Raw genomic sequence first — 17206 nt, forward strand, 5'->3', positions numbered from 1 at the left:
ATTATATGCATAAATATATAAAATATAGTATACAGTATATGCTTATACTGTATTATGTATTTACATAGTTTATATAAATATAAACATAAAGTATATATGTTATATTTTTAAATATATATAAACATTTTTAGAAGTACATTGAGAAAAAACAAATGTCTGTGTGTGACAAAATAACAAAGCAGTCAACTCCTTAATCAAATGTGGGATACTTCTTAAAGGTACAACATGGACTAACTTTATTCCTGTGTTTAAGTTCAAGACCAGGTCTTCACTGGTTATTTGTCAGCACAGTAAAAATTCTAAATTGTCAGAGTCAGAAACCTTCCTGGGTGTATGGTTGGATTGGAAAGTAAATGCTTTTGATATTATGCATTACATTTATACTAGAAGGCTTCTTTGTAGTAGTAAACTATTAATTATGTTTTAGGCAAGGGCTCTATATTTAAAAAAAAGGCAAGTGATTGCTAATTAGAGGGCGGAAGATCAGCCTGTGTTCTACGTCGTATGTCTAGCATTTGATCCTCTGTTAGGGGTGTGGTTGTTACTGTGGTAAATTGTCGAAAGCTTACATGGTTGCTTCTTGTGTAGGAAGAGTTTTGAATGTAAAGACTATACGGAGGGTGGAGAGGTGAATCTCTTTTCACACAGCAGATTTTCCTTCGCAGCAGCAGGTGTTGACCTTTTTTATAAATTAAAAACCCCCAAACTTCAGTTATCTCTTCCTCCTAGGCACACTGCATTTGCTGTGTAGAGACTTGCACAAGGTTCCTGTACTTCTTGTTCTTCTCCAGGTGTTTTAAGGTGTGAAATATAATAATGTATCTACTCGGCTGTACTTACTTCAGGACTTTGAAGCTTCAGTTCGCTAAATGTAGAAGTCAGTGGTGTAATTCTCCCGTCGAATTTGAATCTAAAACTTATCAATAAAGTATTAAGGATCAGTGACGTGGCGTAGTGATAGCATAAGCTTGACTAAATCAATTAAGTTCAGTAGAAATGACCTGTAAAATATTTTAGTTCATGCGTCTGTACTGTCCGTCTTTGTAACAGAAGTTTCAACACCTTTTTAGTGGTTCTAAACATTAGACTCCAATTTGACTAAAATGGGTTTATTTTGAAGATTTTTTGCTTTACAGTGTTCTCCACTTAAATAAAAATTTGGAAAAAATCTCCATGTTACAGGCAGATCAACTTGGGTTTTTAATCTCTCATCTCCAGAGCTTCTTGAATTGAAGGCTTCACTGGTGTGCATTTCGGAGAGAGTGCTTGACAAATTTCTTGAATTAGTTGTTCATGTTACATCTATATAACATAACACGTGGTCTTTGTAGCATGAACAATACCTCGCCGAGAACACCCTGCTTACTGAAAGCAGCACAGCATGCTAGTTAGCTTGCTATATGAATTTTTTTCTTTTCTCTTTTTTGGTACGCTAGCTATGGTACTACTTAATAAAGTAGTAGTAGTACCGTATAACTATTGTTAAATGAAACTTAGGCAACTTAACAAATATAGAAGATTGTACACGCTGATCTTCCTCATGAAGTGTGTGCATTTTGACATACCCTATTTTTTAGATCTGTTTCTACAATATTGTAGCTAATTTGTAGAAAAAAATTGTAATACTCTTTGTAAGAAACCCTCCTACTTGCCAATCTATTGCTGGATCTCAAATGGAGTTATCTGCTTGCTTCCGAGTGGCTCTGCTGCTCTCTCAATCTAGGTAGCAAATCCCGAGGAAAACTTTCATTTTAGATATGCTTAATCAAGGTATTAATAAATGTTTTCATCCTATTTGTTTGATCAATTAGAAAGCTTTTGACAGAAGATGTAGGGGACTTCCACTATGTTATAATATTAATACCTCATTTGTCAAAGTAATGTCACTGTTTTTTTTCTAAAATGTCTAAATATATTGAACACTTCTACAAACCTAGTTTTGCTAGTTGTAAATGGAGTTTCACATTGCTTTCTGTGATGCTTATACTGTAGCTTTTTAAACAGGAAAAAAAAGCTGTACATTCAGCTATATAGATAGCCTAACAGTTTTTCAGAACTTGTGAGAGTTCAGACTGTATTTTTAGCAGGTGTCTACTTCGTGTAGGGCAGCAATAATCAGCAAGCTGAGCCAGAACTTGAAAAAGAATGGATAAATGTAACAAGTTGTATGGTAAAGGAAACAAAGTGATCCTAACTTTTATGCTAGAGACCAAAGATTCAGTTTCCAAAAAACCCCCCAAACTGTTAACTTTCACTGAAAGTCACTGTAGATCACAAGACTTGCATCCTAATCTTCTTAACCCAAATGTATTAGGGAAGTTTTATAGTTTGAAAAGACGTGTTTTCAAAGGGGGGAAGAAGTTTTTGGATTGGGATTTGGCAAGACAGAATTTTTTAGGGTGAGATTATAAAGTTTGGAGAAATGGAAGCATTTGAGGTGGGAATTTTTTAGTGTTTTGACTGTAGAAAGATTTTTATTTGTCAATATATTCATTTACTTAAATTATTCCATGTGATCTTTTTCTAGTGCTCTACTTCTCCTGAGCCTCAGACCATTTGTCTCTGAAGGGCTATCTGGAACATAAACCAGTTAGAAACGCCGGTGGGGAGGAGATGCCAGTTGCAGAATATTAGAGTCTGTCAAGGCTAGTGTCCTCTGTTGACTGAAAATATTACTGCCCCATTAATTGGAGCTTACTAAGACCCCTGTCGTTTTGTCCATGCAGTAATTGTTCCAAATGCTCATCTAGATTAATTGAACCCCCATATTTAATGTCTGTGAATTCATATGATTTGCCTGGGTTAAGGAGTACCAGGATAAATATCCAGACACTGACCTTGGCAGAAGTCTGGGAACAATAACTTCTTGCAGAAATAGGTAATGTCCTTAACCAGCATAGCTATTTCTGCAATTAGTTTCAATCATGAGCTTAAAATGATTCAATTACTGAAGTGAGCATCCTAGACTTGGTGTGAATTGGTAAGTGCATAAATGCACTTCTTGTTTCAGAAGCGTAGTGTGGTATCAGAGGACTGTATTTCGGTGCATACTGCCTTCTTGTTGTTTTCCACACTCTGTATTTTTTTTTTTCTTACAAGAGTTACTTCTTAATGCTGTCCAAGTGATTCAGACAACATAGAAGTGTACCTGAAGGTTAAACCTAGTGCATATGTGTGTTGTTATTCCTTCAGCACACGTAGCTGCCATAACCATTATTAGTTACTTTTGAAAAGGAGTTGTTGCACCTGGAGTAGGTAACTGTAATTGGAGGATGCATGGAGAAAAAAAACCAACAAAACAACAAAAAAAAAAACCCACAAAAAAACCCCAAACAAACAAACAGAATTTTTTGCAAGAAATGTAAAAAAGGAGTGAATAAGCATGACAAATTACAAAGCAGCTTATTGCTCAGACAGAGCAATTCTTAAGATGCCAGTGTGTACAACAGAAACTTCTCTACTGTTTCACTTTCACTCTTGGAGAGTAGTGCCTTCCAGCATTTGAAATGGTTGTCAGCTGAATTTGCGATAAAGTCTCCTAAGTACAAAGGGGTTCAAACTGAAGCTTTAAAAAAAAAAAAAGAGAGGAGGATTCAAAGGGAAGATAATTGTGTCTGTTTACTGGTCTTCATGAAACTTCATTTTGAACTGATAATGACTTTTAATAATAGGATTATTGGACGTATCTATTCCAAGTGAAAGCATTTCCCTAAAAACTGATGTTTTACTTAAGTCTTTGTTGGAAGGGTATGTGCTCCTTTGTAATACGGGCCTAGATGTTCTCAACTTACCATTTGTCTGAATTAACAGTTTGTTTCTGCATAGTATGAACGTGCTAATGAAATTTTGTTTGGTGTTGAACTTCCCTTTCTCTTCCTTGCACTGGGATAGGGCTGTTAATACCCTTTATCAGGTCGTATTTCAACTGACCTGATAATGCCTCCCAGTTCCCACCCCTGCTCCTGCTCACCCCCCACCCACAGGCACACCACTTTAAGCAGCATGTCTCAGCTTGTGTTTTGACCTTTCCATTCTGTTTCTCCTAGATAAGTCCTTTCCTTTTTACCGTATCAGTTTTTTAAATGTACCAGAGGGGCTGATGTTCAGAGGGTGTGGGCGATATGTTGTGGATTAAGAGGCAGCAAAGATTGCTTAACTGGTGATAGCTTGAAGCAAGAGACTTGCAGTACTGCTCACAGTTACCTTTTGTTTAGTTTAGATGATGTTATCGAGTACTTCCACAGGGTTTTGCTCTTACTAGAGTGGAAACTCATTCCAGTTTGCTCTGTTGGCAGTGTTCTTGTTCAGTTCATGGTGAAACCAGTTGAAAGTGAGAGAAATCGACCCTGAACCTCAGAAGTCCGATCTAACTCTGAAATTAGGACTTATTTGGACAAGGGCTGGGTTAGATGGCTGTCACATGTCTTGGTCCTAAGAAATGGGTGGCTTAGATCCCTTTTGCAAGCTTAGATGCTACTCAAAGGCAAAATTAACAGTACCTTGCAGTACAACCTTACAATTGAAACTTCAAATAAGAGCTTTAAATAAAAAGGCTTAAAAACAAATAGAATTAAACAATTTTAAATATTTTTAAGAATTATTTATAACTTAATAGAGTGGAAAATGGAAAAGTCTTTCTAATAAAGATCTGTTCTTGTAGGCATATAACTTCAAGGGACTGATGATCCTTATTTAAATAGCATGTAATTGCTGCTTAATTAGGCTTTTTGACAGTACTTTGCCAAAATACTAATAAACTTTTTTAACTTTTTACAGGTGTGTACAAAGTAATATTGTGTTGCTTACTCAAGCATTCAGGAGGAAGTTTGTCATTCCAGATTTTATGTCGTTTACTTCACATATTGATGAGTTATATGAAAGTGCTAAAAAACAATCTGGAGGAAAGGTAACCTGTTTGTAAATTCAACTTCAAACTTCTATAGATTTCTCGATATTAACCAAATGTATTTGTTCAGTAGACAGATTTGTCATCACGTTTTTAGCAAAATGTTAAACGGATATCTTGATAAAATAGTTTTGGAAGTTCAATTATATCTGCAACTTACAAACCGTGTTAGAAATAAAGCTCCTTACCTGTAATGATCTTTTACAATTTTGAGGTTACAAAGAGAAAATAGTGTTCTTTCTTTATTTTACATAAACTATAAAACTGCTGTATAATTTGTCAGACTGAACTTAGTCCATAAAAGAATTATCCTACTCTACATGACTGTCTGGGTTGTGTGACAGAAGTAGTTGTCAACACCATACCTATGTTAGTAATTAAAGTTTATTCTAGTGGTTATTTTCAATAAATTAATTGAAAAACCCCAAAGTTTGTTGCAAGCTAAAATTTTATATGATTTGAAAATGCTAAATCTGCCTTAACATAGAACAGAGGTTCCTCAGAATGTGCTGAAGCTTGTACTTTCATTGAAAAAATATTTTATTTGATAATGATCTAGTGAATATAATAACTCGTAATGAAGTTTTAGGTATGCTAGGTGATTATTAGTGGAATAATTCAGTTGTAACTTGTGTATCCTTTTTATTGGTATTTATTTTAATTAACATAGGTTAACATATAGTTGAATATTTTGGATGTTGTAATGTCTCTGGTTTTCATTTCACATTGTGATAGGTTGCTGACTATATTCCACAACTGGCCAAGTTCAGCCCTGATTTGTGGGGTGTGTCACTTTGCACAGTGGATGGACAGAGGTATATTCTAACTTCTAGATTTTATTGTTTCAATTATTTAAACTATCTGACATACTGCAAGGAGCAGGGAGTTGGACTCGATGATCCTTATGAGTCCCTTCCAACTTGAGATATTCTATGATATACAGCACTTCATGATATCTCATGGTTTAATGAAGAAGCTTTGTTGGAGTTGTTTAAGAAGTGAAATCCACTTGGTTATCTTTCTTAACATTTTTTCAGCTTCTCTGTTGAAGCTGAATTGTTTTGCTATGTTTATAAAATATAGTTTAAATAGTATTTGTAAATACTATATTTAAAGCTAGATTATATTGTGCTTATGATCCAAACACAGTAATGAAGGTGTGGGTAATTTCAGTGATTACCAAAGGACAAGATAGAGACAATGCTTGCATAGTGTTAATCTGTGGAAGTTGAAGAGCTTTGCCTAATAGTACCCATGCTTCAAGCTATAGTATTTTTTCTGTAAGACATGATGTGCTTAAAAACTAGTTCCTTTTCTGCATTTCAGTGTTCTTACTGTAGCATTATTATATGATCACTATAGGTCACTGAAAAAATTCAGACCCGTATTTTTTCAAAAGAAAATGAAGATGTGAAACTGGACAGAACTTAACATGACTTTGCTTTTCAGGTTTATTCAACTTTCTCCTGTAAGGGTGTATATAGGTCTTAGATATAGCTAGAGTGATTTTATTTTTATTCAATAGTGACTCAGTGTAGCAGAGACAGTTAATGAGCCCAAATGTAAAGGAGTATCTCACACCATCTAGCTGAGAAGTAAGGTGAAGTATTCTGCGTCCACCTTTGCGACTAGACAATGTGAGATACTCATCAGCTTGTGTGTCTCTGCGGTTTTGCAGTTTGATATAGCCATACTGCATATTCTGAGTACCATAATTCTTAGGTATTTGGCGTGTCCCAAGTGAATGGGGCGTTCTTGAGAGAGCATCAGACTTGCTTATGGTGACTGTGGTGTGGCGATCATTTTAATGTGATCTGTTATGATCTGTATGTTTGTTTCTTATTAGCTATATGCTTTATAATCTCTAGAGGAAGAGCTGTACAAGTGAGTTGAAGCATTTTTCAGCTCCCTGCTTAAGTGTCTGAAATATAATCTAGTCATAGTAAAACAGCTTTAAAAGTAAAAATGTTCTCCCCTTTGAATATTCTAAATTAGCATTTTGTTTTGGGTATTATAACATGTACTAATGAAAGTTTTTATAATACTGATTTTTGTAATGTTTAATGTTGTGTAATGTTAGTTTTTGTAATGCCAAAATAGTTTTGTGAGTTTCTCTGAAACGTTCTCACATTTTCTGCAAAGAAAATAAGGAAATACACTTCTGATTTTGCCATCGGACATGTGGTTGCTTGGAGCCTTTTGCTCTAGATGAGGCATATACTGCTTGTATGAGTCATTCTTTGATGCAGTCTGACTTGGATGTTGAAAGTAAACTTGCCAAAAGATAGCATTTAATAATTGTCATAAAATACCTATGCCATTATCAAAGGGAATGTAAATACAGCTATTTAATTATTGCCCTCAAATTCCAAAACTGAATTGAATCTCATCTTTGTTCACATAGACATAAATGTGTATAGTGGCTATATGCAGGTCATACCCTGCTCAATTGCAAACCGCATACTCAACAGGGCAAGTGTGATGCTAGAGCTCTGAGGTGATTTTTTTTTTTCCCCCCCTCTCTGGTACAAACCCGTTTCTGAACTTGCTTTTATTTTGTTACATCTGTAGTAATCGTCAGTGTGACTTTGTTATGCTTAGCTTATGGAGGCAATTGTTAAAACCTTTAAATCTTTCTGTTCTGTTCTTCCAAATGAGACTCAATAATAGTAATATACTTTGGGTTTTTTGGGTGTTTCTGTTAATGGTCCTAGTAGGTTGAAGAATAAATGAAGCGTTTAACACTCTACTTACCACAGCTGGCAAACGGGAATTTTCAAACCTCTTCATCTGTGTTTTTCCCAGGCATTCTGTTGGCGATACCAAAGTTCCATTTTGTCTTCAGTCCTGTGTAAAGCCTTTGAAATATGCTATTGCTGTTAATGATCTTGGCACAGAGTATGTGCACAGATATGTTGGTAAAGAACCTAGTGGATTAAGATTCAACAAATTGTTCCTGAATGAAGATGGTAAGAGAGATATAATATTTAATAATGCAAATACTCAAATTTAGAAAATTATAAGACAAGCTATAGTTTTTTCAGTCTTTTCATTTTACTGTATCGTCTTCAGTCTTATTAGACAGTGTTCCAAAATATTTTGCCATCCTTTGTCACTCATTTTTGCCTAACTTAGAATGCTAGTAAAAGTTGCTTTATTACTTCTGTTCTGTTTGCTAGTATCCAGCTGTAGGAAAAAACAAAGAATTTTGATAATGCAGGTATTTTAAATGTATATTGATTTAGTTGAATTGGTAGCAAGTGTTCCTTAATCATGCCTTCTGTAAAATGATGGTGAAAGAATCAAAGACGTTGAATTATCTTAAGAAACGTGTATATCCCTTCCCTTCTCAGCCCTCTGAGAAGCAGGTGCTGGTGCCAAAGACCAGCGCGGGCTGGTTTCCAGAAGGTGAAATTGAACGTATCTTCCCACACATTATTCTAAACTGAATTTTGCTACTGATGCAAAACAATGTTTTTATTTTATTGTTTTCCTGTGGCAGGGGTGCTTTAGCAAGAATTTGTCATGCAGTACTTACTTACCTAGATTATTTCTTTTTCATATTATATTAATTCTCAAGCATGAAAATCTTTTATTTTTAAAAACATCATGGCAAAAATCTGAGAAGGATGACTCATGTAGCCTTAGAGGAAATACTAGATGTTATCTCTGAAACACAAATGTTTCTTCTAGCAGATCCTTCCCAGTAAGAGAACAGACAATGTTTCTGTTGCCATGGTATTGCAATTAATATTTAATTAGCAGCGTAAGGCTTGAACGATATTTTTGTCAAGGACTGTATTGAATTCTGACTTAAATATCTGTATTATTAATACAGAAATGATACATAATTACATTTAGTACATACCTTAAGGTCATCATTCCAAACTTAGAAATAAAATAGATCTTGACAATTTATGTCGTCTTTTTTTATTATGTTAGTAAGTGGTAATGAAATACCAACATGCCTATATATTTCCAACAGGGAATTAAGCATTTTGTCAAGCTTTGCTGTCTTGCTTTGGCTTTCCTAGTTTTTCCAAATACAGTGTCGTGCAGTGTGACGAAGACTACCTTCCATATCCGAAGAAGGCTTTCATATAGAAAAAGTTTTGATGGTGCTGAAAATTGCCCATTTTTTCCTTTGGATCAATACAGATGCTCTGTTTTTATTTTTAATGAAATGACAAAGTATAGTAGTTACTTTCTTCTTTTTGTTGCTACTTTTAAAGTTGAGCTATGAGAGAAGAAGAATTGTTAGGCTGTGGTCTTTTGTTATATTACTGTTAGACTTTAAGAGTGTTTTAAGACTGTTATGCAATAAAGGAATTGGGATGATTTAAAGTTTGACCAGTTTGCGAGAAATTAATAGGACTAATTCACATGATAGAAATTTTAAGCATGTGCTTGTGTGGCTGATATAACTGACACAAGAAAAATGTTAGAACTAACCTGAACAGCCTTTTATCTATACAGTCCTTAAACAAAAGACTAAACCAGGATGTAGTACTAAAGAGGAACATTTCAGTTATAGGGAGAGAAAAGGAAGTTGAGTTTCTGCGAGTGAAGGAGGGAGGAGGAGGAGGGAAGAAGGGATTACACTTCACCTGTAGCATAAAGTTTGGATATGCAGAGTATTTGGCAGTTTGAACATACATAACTACTTTGAAGATCATATTTGAAAATAAATATATCTAATATAGATATTTAATCTATTTGCTTTCTAATTATTCTGATATAGTTGAATTTCATGTTTGTAATCAGGATTTTATGAAGTGAGATGCTGGTATTTGAAAACTGGTTAGATAAACATCTGAAGGTATTTTTTATACCTGCTACATTAAAGATTCCTAAAACGGTGTTTTTTCATTTCTTTGTTTACTAGTATTGAGATTCGAGCTGGAAAGGATGGAGAGTATTACAGGACAATTTTAAATCATAGCTGAAGATGCCAACTTGTAATAAAAAAGTATGACTAAGAATCATGTACATTTTGAGTAAGATCTGTGCTGTGCAATGGAAATTTGGAAACTTCTGCAGCCTTGTGAATATTCAATTTTAAAACTTTTTTTTATCAAAGGGAACATATGGCCTATTGAACAATTCAGATTTTTGGAGGAGTAAAGCAATTCCCATGTTAATTAAAACCAGCTTCTTCGAGTTGATGGAAGTAGATCAGGAATGTTGCATAGTAAAATGTGTCTGAAATAGGCATCATCAGGAATAATTTTCATGGCCATGGAGCAGTTTGCAGGTGTTTTCATGCCTGTTGAGTTAATGATGCAACATGTCTGACAATACCTATATTATTATATACAGGTATATAATTATTATATATATTATTATATATATAATATACTGTATGTATTATATACAGTTAGTATCTGTCATTCATACATGAGACTTTCTCTTGGTGATAATTATTTGTAGAATTAGTCCAGTAATGTGTTTGTAGAACTCAGTCCAGTAATAAATGTTGCATTGTAGTTGAGTGAAGGATTGCCAGGAAACTGTTCATTGTGCTGAAGGATTTTGTTAACTAAAGATGAAATTCTTTAAGTTTTTGTGTTGGACACACAGATTTTGATGTCATTTCAGAACAAACTTGCCATGATTAACTGTTCTGTGTATTGAAATGTCTGTACTGTGTATGTGTGGCAACCTCTGCTTTCTGTGCTCAAAGCCTGCAAGCCAGTGATACAAGAGAGGCCTAAGGCCAATGATGGACCAAAAAGGTCAGAAGAACTGGCAGAGGAAAAGCACTGTAATTTGAGCTTATTAGGGGAGAGGTCTAGTTTGCATATGGCATAATTGCATGGCAGGTTGCTGGAGCAATCGTGCTAATTGTCAAGCAGTTTTGAGGTATTAAAAGAATACATATTTTTCACCATTCAGTAGTGCTATCCAGTGGAGAGATTTTTAGGTAACTAAATGAATTATATTTTCTTTTCTTTTGAATTTAGATATACCTGTTAAATATATTGCAGTTCTCTATGTAAAAGGCTGTTCTAGACAAGTATCTCCTTCCCACAGGAAAAACAGAGCACTGTAGCAGATATGGATGTATTTACTACTCAGAGGCTGTTAGGTGGGTTGTTTATGCAAGAGGCAAATCATTGAATCAGTCCTAGACTTAATCAGGGCACCCCGGTTAAAGTTGAAGGGTTATTATGACTTGTGCTTTTCATTAAGGATAAAACCATGAATTTACTCCAAAGTTTAATGACATGATACATCAATATAAGAGACTTGCATAGAGGGTGCGTAAAAGAATTTTTTTCTTTCTTTTCAGTTTGAGCATATCGTTGCCTTTATTTGATTATGTAGAGAGAGTTTATGTGTGTGCGTTTGTTTTTAGTGATGTGTGTCAGTTAGCTTTGTGGAGTTTGATACCTCTTTCTAAAGATTAATAGATGAGTTTGTTCACCTCTTTGGCAAACTGTTGCAATTATAGTAGCAATCTTCATTCCTTGTCATTGTACAGTGTAGAGTCCCCTTGCTGATGGCACCCACTGTGATGTAAATCAGTAGTTGCTGCCACTGTAGAAGGAGATGTACGTATGACTTTCCTTAAAAATTAATGTAGTGTCAGAGCCTGTACATTCCCAAGAGGTGAAAAAATACCTGGGAATAGAAGTATTATTGGCAGGAATGGAAGACGTGTCGTCTTTGAAATTAGCAGGAATCTTTCAGAATCTAACATTTTATTTAGGCATCCTGGCCCTTAGAAAAGGCCAGTATATCTTAAGTCTGTGGAGAGGTTCCTCATTATAGAGTAGTTCAGTTGGAAGGGATCTACAACAATCATCTAGTCCAACTGCCTGACCACTTTGGGGCTGACTAAAAGTTCAAGCATATTATTAAGGGCAATGTCCAAAAGCCTCTTGGACACTGACAGGCTTGGGGCATCAATCACCTCTCAAGAAGCCTGTAGCTATTGTGGCAAGATAGAAGGGTTATCTGTCAATTACAGATATCTGTGTATGGGAATTGTTTGGATAGCATTATCTGGTGCTATCCAGATAATAGTGAAAGTTGCTTTCCTGGGATCTGGATACCCTGACAGTGTTTATTCTGCTTAGAAGAGGCAGCGATGGATTAATGGAAGGTGTCCTACTCAGCTCTGATTTGCTGGTGTTAGGCAGCAGTAGGAGAGACCCTTCAAGAAGAGCTTTTGTTAGTGTGTGGTAAGCCGGACTGCTGTACCTCTCCTTAGCTGTTAAGGCTCCAACAATGATTATTCCTTGTTGACTTGTCAAGGAGGGAACAAAACACAACTACGTTTCAGAAGCACGTTCAGGAAAGTTCATGTTTCCTTTCATCAGAAGGTTCTTGCCATTTTTCATGTGAGGTCAGCACATGGTGGTGTGTACGTTGTAAAGTGGCCAGAACTGCTACGTGTAGTTTGAGATGTTAAGCAGTGAGAGACAGGAATCTTCAGAGTAGAGGAAAAGGTAGCCAAGAATGCCTTGTGACATTGAAGGTAAGTGGTGACATCTTCAAGGAAATGAGATGCAATAGAATTTCTGAGAGGATATTCTCTTGTGTGGACTTACCACACTGATAAGCTTTGAGTTGCTGAATGCTAAATAAACATTACACATCCTTTTTATTCAAATACACATGTGAATGTGGGGTTTGGGAATTTTTTTTTCTTCATACTGCGTGGCAGATTGAAACCACAGAGATGTGCAGAAGAACTAAGAGCAAACCATTTATAAAAATACTTTTAGAATGGGTTGTATATGATTAAGTCGTTAACATGTTTATGGACTAGAATGGTACCTGATGTTGATGAGAGGAAGCGGGGAAAAAAGAGAAGCGTACCTAGAGCAAGAAACAAGGGTGACAGTGTGTTCTCGTCATGCATGAGGCTAATGTTGTGTTGGACTATGTGTCCAGAGTTGGGATCCCCAGTTCAAGGAGAATATTGAAAAACTGGGAAGGGCTCTGGTGGAGGGGTGCCAACGTGCTGTGGGGTCCAGGGCACAGAACTCCCAAGGAGCAGTTGAAAGGGGACTTATGGGCTCCCCTGGGAGCCACTTAAAACTCTTGAAGAGCAATTGGAAAGGTGAAGATTTGTGTAACTCTTCTTGGTAGTGGCAGATGATGTAACAAGGGCCAGTGGCCCCACACGGTGGCTTGGGAGGTGCAGGTTGGATGTTAGGGTAAACTTGTCATCTAGGAGGAATGGGATGCCTAGAGGGGCAGAGGATTTGCCATGTTTGGAGGTTTTCAAGACTCAGCTGACCTGATGCAACCTTGGCAGTAGCCTTGCTTTGAGTGGGAGGGTGGACGGGATGACCTCCAGATGTCCGTTCTGACCAGCAGTCTGTGATGCTGTGAATAGTCATTTGACTTGTAACATCTTTGACTGGTGTTCAGGTTTTTGGTCCCTAAGAAAAGATACAGTTAGGAAGCTATGGAAATGCTACATTTTTGCTACTTAGAATCTGGTGGTTTTAATCAAAAGTCAAATATATTTGACCCAGGTTACTTGAGTTATTGACTTGTGTAGAACAGGATGTTTGATATAGGTGGATCTTCAGTACAATCAGATGAAATGAGAACAAGTCATGAAGTGTTGCAGAGACATAAGGAATGGCACTAACAACTTTAAAAATAGTATATAGAGATTAAGTTTGTTTTTTAGGGGAGCTTCCCTTTTTTGGACAGAAGGTATTGGTCTTACTTTTTCACTAAAAGAATAACTTGATTTTTTTTTTTTTTTTAGTTCCTTTTAGTATTGACTTTCTGAAAAATGCTAAAAGGAACTTGAGATGGTTAGCTTTTGGAGATTCTCTGATAGTCATAGATGGCTAAGTGCCATTGACCATGTCCAATGTAATTTTCATGGGAAAATAGGTGTATGTGTATGTACTGTGAATATCAGCCTAATCGCCAAAAAACCAATCATCTCAAGTTCCTTTTAGGGTGCGTGTGTGTGTATTGTATATAAAAATAGTGAACACTTAGTGTGTTTTTTTTTTAAATTAATATTTTTTCAAATTTGGAGATAAAGTAACAGCAAATAAAAAAGCCGAACTGTCACAATATTAATGTATAGAGAATTGGTTGAGGTTTTCAGATGACAGAACCCTCAAAAATCAGCATCCTAATTGGAAGGCACAGCAAAAATCTTAGTTAAAAAGATAACTGTAGGAGGTAGATGTTGATGAATGAAAACTTGTATTTGGGAAAAGTAGACAGCTGATAAGGAAAGCTTTTTCGGAAAAAGAAGAAAAAAAAGGTGATTCATTCACATGAGCAGCCAAGAATGACTGGGAATGCAGAAATACTCTTAATGTGGAGATTAGTGATAAAAAGAAAAACTTAACTGTAGCAGGTATATGCAAGTCAATTATAAAGTAAGTTAAATTGTAGTGAGGATGAGTAAATTGTTATTTGTATTTCAGCAGCTGCCAGTAGAAACCTCTGAACCTCTGATTCTTAAAAAAAATCAGGATTTTGTATTTATGTACAGCCATAAGGAAATTCAAGAACTGGAATTCTCTTACTTCAAAGGACTTGTCTGAACACTTAAAATGACTGCAACTTGGTAACTTGGAGAAAAATTGGAAAGTCCCTTAGGGGTTGTTCCAGTTGCAAATGTTGCATTGATCAAATCTTGGAACACTGGAGAGGACTGAAAATTTTCGTGAGAAGAAATGATGCCAAACTGATTAATTTACGGGGCTGTTAAGTAGCATTAGGCTGAGTTGTTCTAACCTGTAAAATACTTTGCTCAGAATTATGAGAAATTGTGTACAATGTTGGATTACAGTATATTTAATTTAGGATTATATTCCATAATCATAGCTTTAAGTCATACATTAATATTTATCATTTTTCACTTAAACACTTGACTGGTTTTGTTTGACACATGTGTCTTGGGATATATTTGTAACTGAAAACTCTTATTTCACAGACAGGCCTCATAACCCCATGGTGAATGCTGGAGCAATTGTGATCACGTCTTTAATCAAGGTAAAAAGTTCATTTTTAGTTTCTCTCAGAGTATTTTAATAGAACATAGAAAAAGTATTTTGTACAGATTATGAACTGTTTTCATTTTATGTGTGCAATATCTGATGGCAGTTTACTCATTAGCAGGTAGACAAGGTCTGATGTTTTAGAAATAGTAACACTTCCAAACAAATGCAATATTAGACTAGCAATTTTTAAAAAGTAACAGCGTAGCTGAAAGACTCCCTTTTTCCTTAGTGTTTTTACCTCTATTTTGTTTCCTTCTTTAGCTGCACAACACTTGATATTCTCTTGAGAGAATTGCCTCATACTTGTTAAATGCTAAGAGTATGTCCTCAGGAATATACTTTACAGCAGTCAGAAATATGTTTCTGAATGTCTAATGCTCTTATATAGCATAAAGTTACAAGAGTATTTCTTGCTGTGCAGAAGAAATGAAGATAATATAATTTGTACAGGAGCAATGCAGCTATATTCGCACATCAGTTTTAGTACTGAATTTGTCCACTATTAACATACTGTACAACTAAATTATGTGTAACTTCTATGTTATGTAGTTTCTGTTGGAGTGTTAAATGTGCTTAAAGCGTATTTGGAAACAGTTACCCGTATTTTGCTGAGCAAACCATAACTGAATAATGACTTAACATCTTTAGTCCATGATCTTGCGACTTTTGGAAAGCTGTATTTTATTTTTCCTTAAATAGCTGTATATATCTCTTGAAATTGTAAATGGCGTAAATTCCATGTAATGCTAATGTTTGCCAGATACTTGACTTGTATTTTCTGCCTTTTTTTTGGTAGCCCCCAGTACAAAAAGCTACTTTTTTTTTTTTTTTTTTAAGAGTACCTGCTTAGAACATGTCAGTCCCCTGGAGTTTTGAAGTAGAAAACTTAACACTGTTACTTCAGAGGTCTAAAAATCTTACTTGCAGCCTTTGTCTTGGTTATGTTTCAAAGTCCATTAGCTACAGTGTGTTTCCTACCGCCTATTTCCAAATTGTTGATTTTAAAATTACTTAGATCATGATTTTCTGTTATTTTATATTTAAAGAAGGTGTAAGAACTCCTGCTTAAAGACATTTATCTTTAATAGCTGTAGGTGAAAGAAAATGGCCTTAAGTATGACAGGTAAATTTATTCACATTTAATATTTTTTTAAAGGTTGACTGAGCATTGAAATTCACTTGGATAACAGTGAATTTTAAAACCTGACTTAACACATTTGTCTGAACTGTCAAAATGTTAGTCCTACTACAACATGCCCTACTGGTCATAAGGCAAAACACAAGCATGTGCCTCTTGCAGAAGGCACATAGTTCTTGATAAATTGTGTACTTCTAAATAGATAACATGGATTTGTTTACTGCATGCAACTGTGATATTTGTTAGAAGGCTGGGGGATTGTTTTTGCTGTTTGTTTTTTTTAATTTTTATTTATTTTTTTTGCTGTAATGTTCTTATGAAGAGTATTGCATTGCACTGATGTTTTTGCATGTGGTAACTGCACGTCTAATGGACGCATATCATACTTATCACACTCCATTATTTGTTTTCAGTGTGATTAAAATGTGGATTATTTATGTACTGCTTCCACTAAGATACCATTTATCATTTGAATAACTAACCAAACTAAACATATTCTGAAGAAAATTACATAGAGGGTCACAGGTACAAAGTTACTTAATAGTTGTATTTTTTGTGAAATAACTTCTTTACAATCTGCAACTTAATAATATTCCTACTAACTATTCAGTGATTAAAGTAATTCACATTTATATTTGATCTAATCTAAGACTGACTTTTTTCTGGAAAAGGTGGCTTCATTAACCCATGTTTAGCCCTCACTTCCTCTACATTCATTCTGTTTATTTAAGGTGTTACTTGCGTAACTTGATGACTGTGTATGGCTCCTAGAGCCCAAGAAAATTAAGGGATTATTAAACGTGGTCGAATTTACCATGTATGACAGACTTATCTAATGATAGCGTGTTGATAGCTATGGAGAGATTGTTGCTGTATTACGGTGTTAAGAATGCTTTTACCTCCTTTGATATTCATTATTGTATCTCTTTCAGAGAAATTGATGTAAGAAGTCTTTCAAAATTTACATACATTGTACTGAATTTAGTAGTTGTTAGCATGCATGATCTTGTGCACAACTGCCCTTAGAATCTGACATAAATTATGATTACTTGTGGATACGAGATGATGCTTCGAGTAATCTTTTTGTCAGAATATGTACTATTTTAACATTTTTAGGGGGGAAAAAAGGGTTCTTAACATCACATACCCAGTTCTGACTGCCTTAAG

At 35.2% G+C, this 17206-nt stretch overlaps 1 protein-coding gene across 6 annotated transcripts in view; it reads left to right on the forward strand.

Annotated features, from left to right (window-relative positions):
- GLS (glutaminase) overlaps positions 1–17206 on the forward strand; it is a 68842-nt gene that overhangs the window by 10391 nt on the left and 41245 nt on the right. For 4 of the 6 annotated variants that reach the window (XM_087731951.1, XM_087731953.1, XM_087731950.1 and 1 more), the window contains exons 4-7: positions 4777–4906; positions 5642–5721; positions 7712–7875; positions 14835–14893. In XM_087731951.1, the coding sequence (XP_087588077.1) occupies positions 4777–4906; positions 5642–5721; positions 7712–7875; positions 14835–14893 (433 nt within the window). Of the gene's footprint in view, positions 1–4776; positions 4907–5641; positions 5722–7711; positions 7876–14834; positions 14894–17206 lie in introns of those variants that run through there. The other 2 variants (XM_087731954.1, XM_087731955.1) reach the window with 2 other exon arrangements.

Source organism: Nipponia nippon, unplaced genomic scaffold (genome assembly GCF_047370975.1).
Source record: "Nipponia nippon isolate SJK-2023a ecotype South Korea unplaced genomic scaffold, ASM4737097v1 scaffold_5, whole genome shotgun sequence".
NCBI classification, from domain to species: domain Eukaryota; kingdom Metazoa; phylum Chordata; class Aves; order Pelecaniformes; family Threskiornithidae; genus Nipponia; species Nipponia nippon.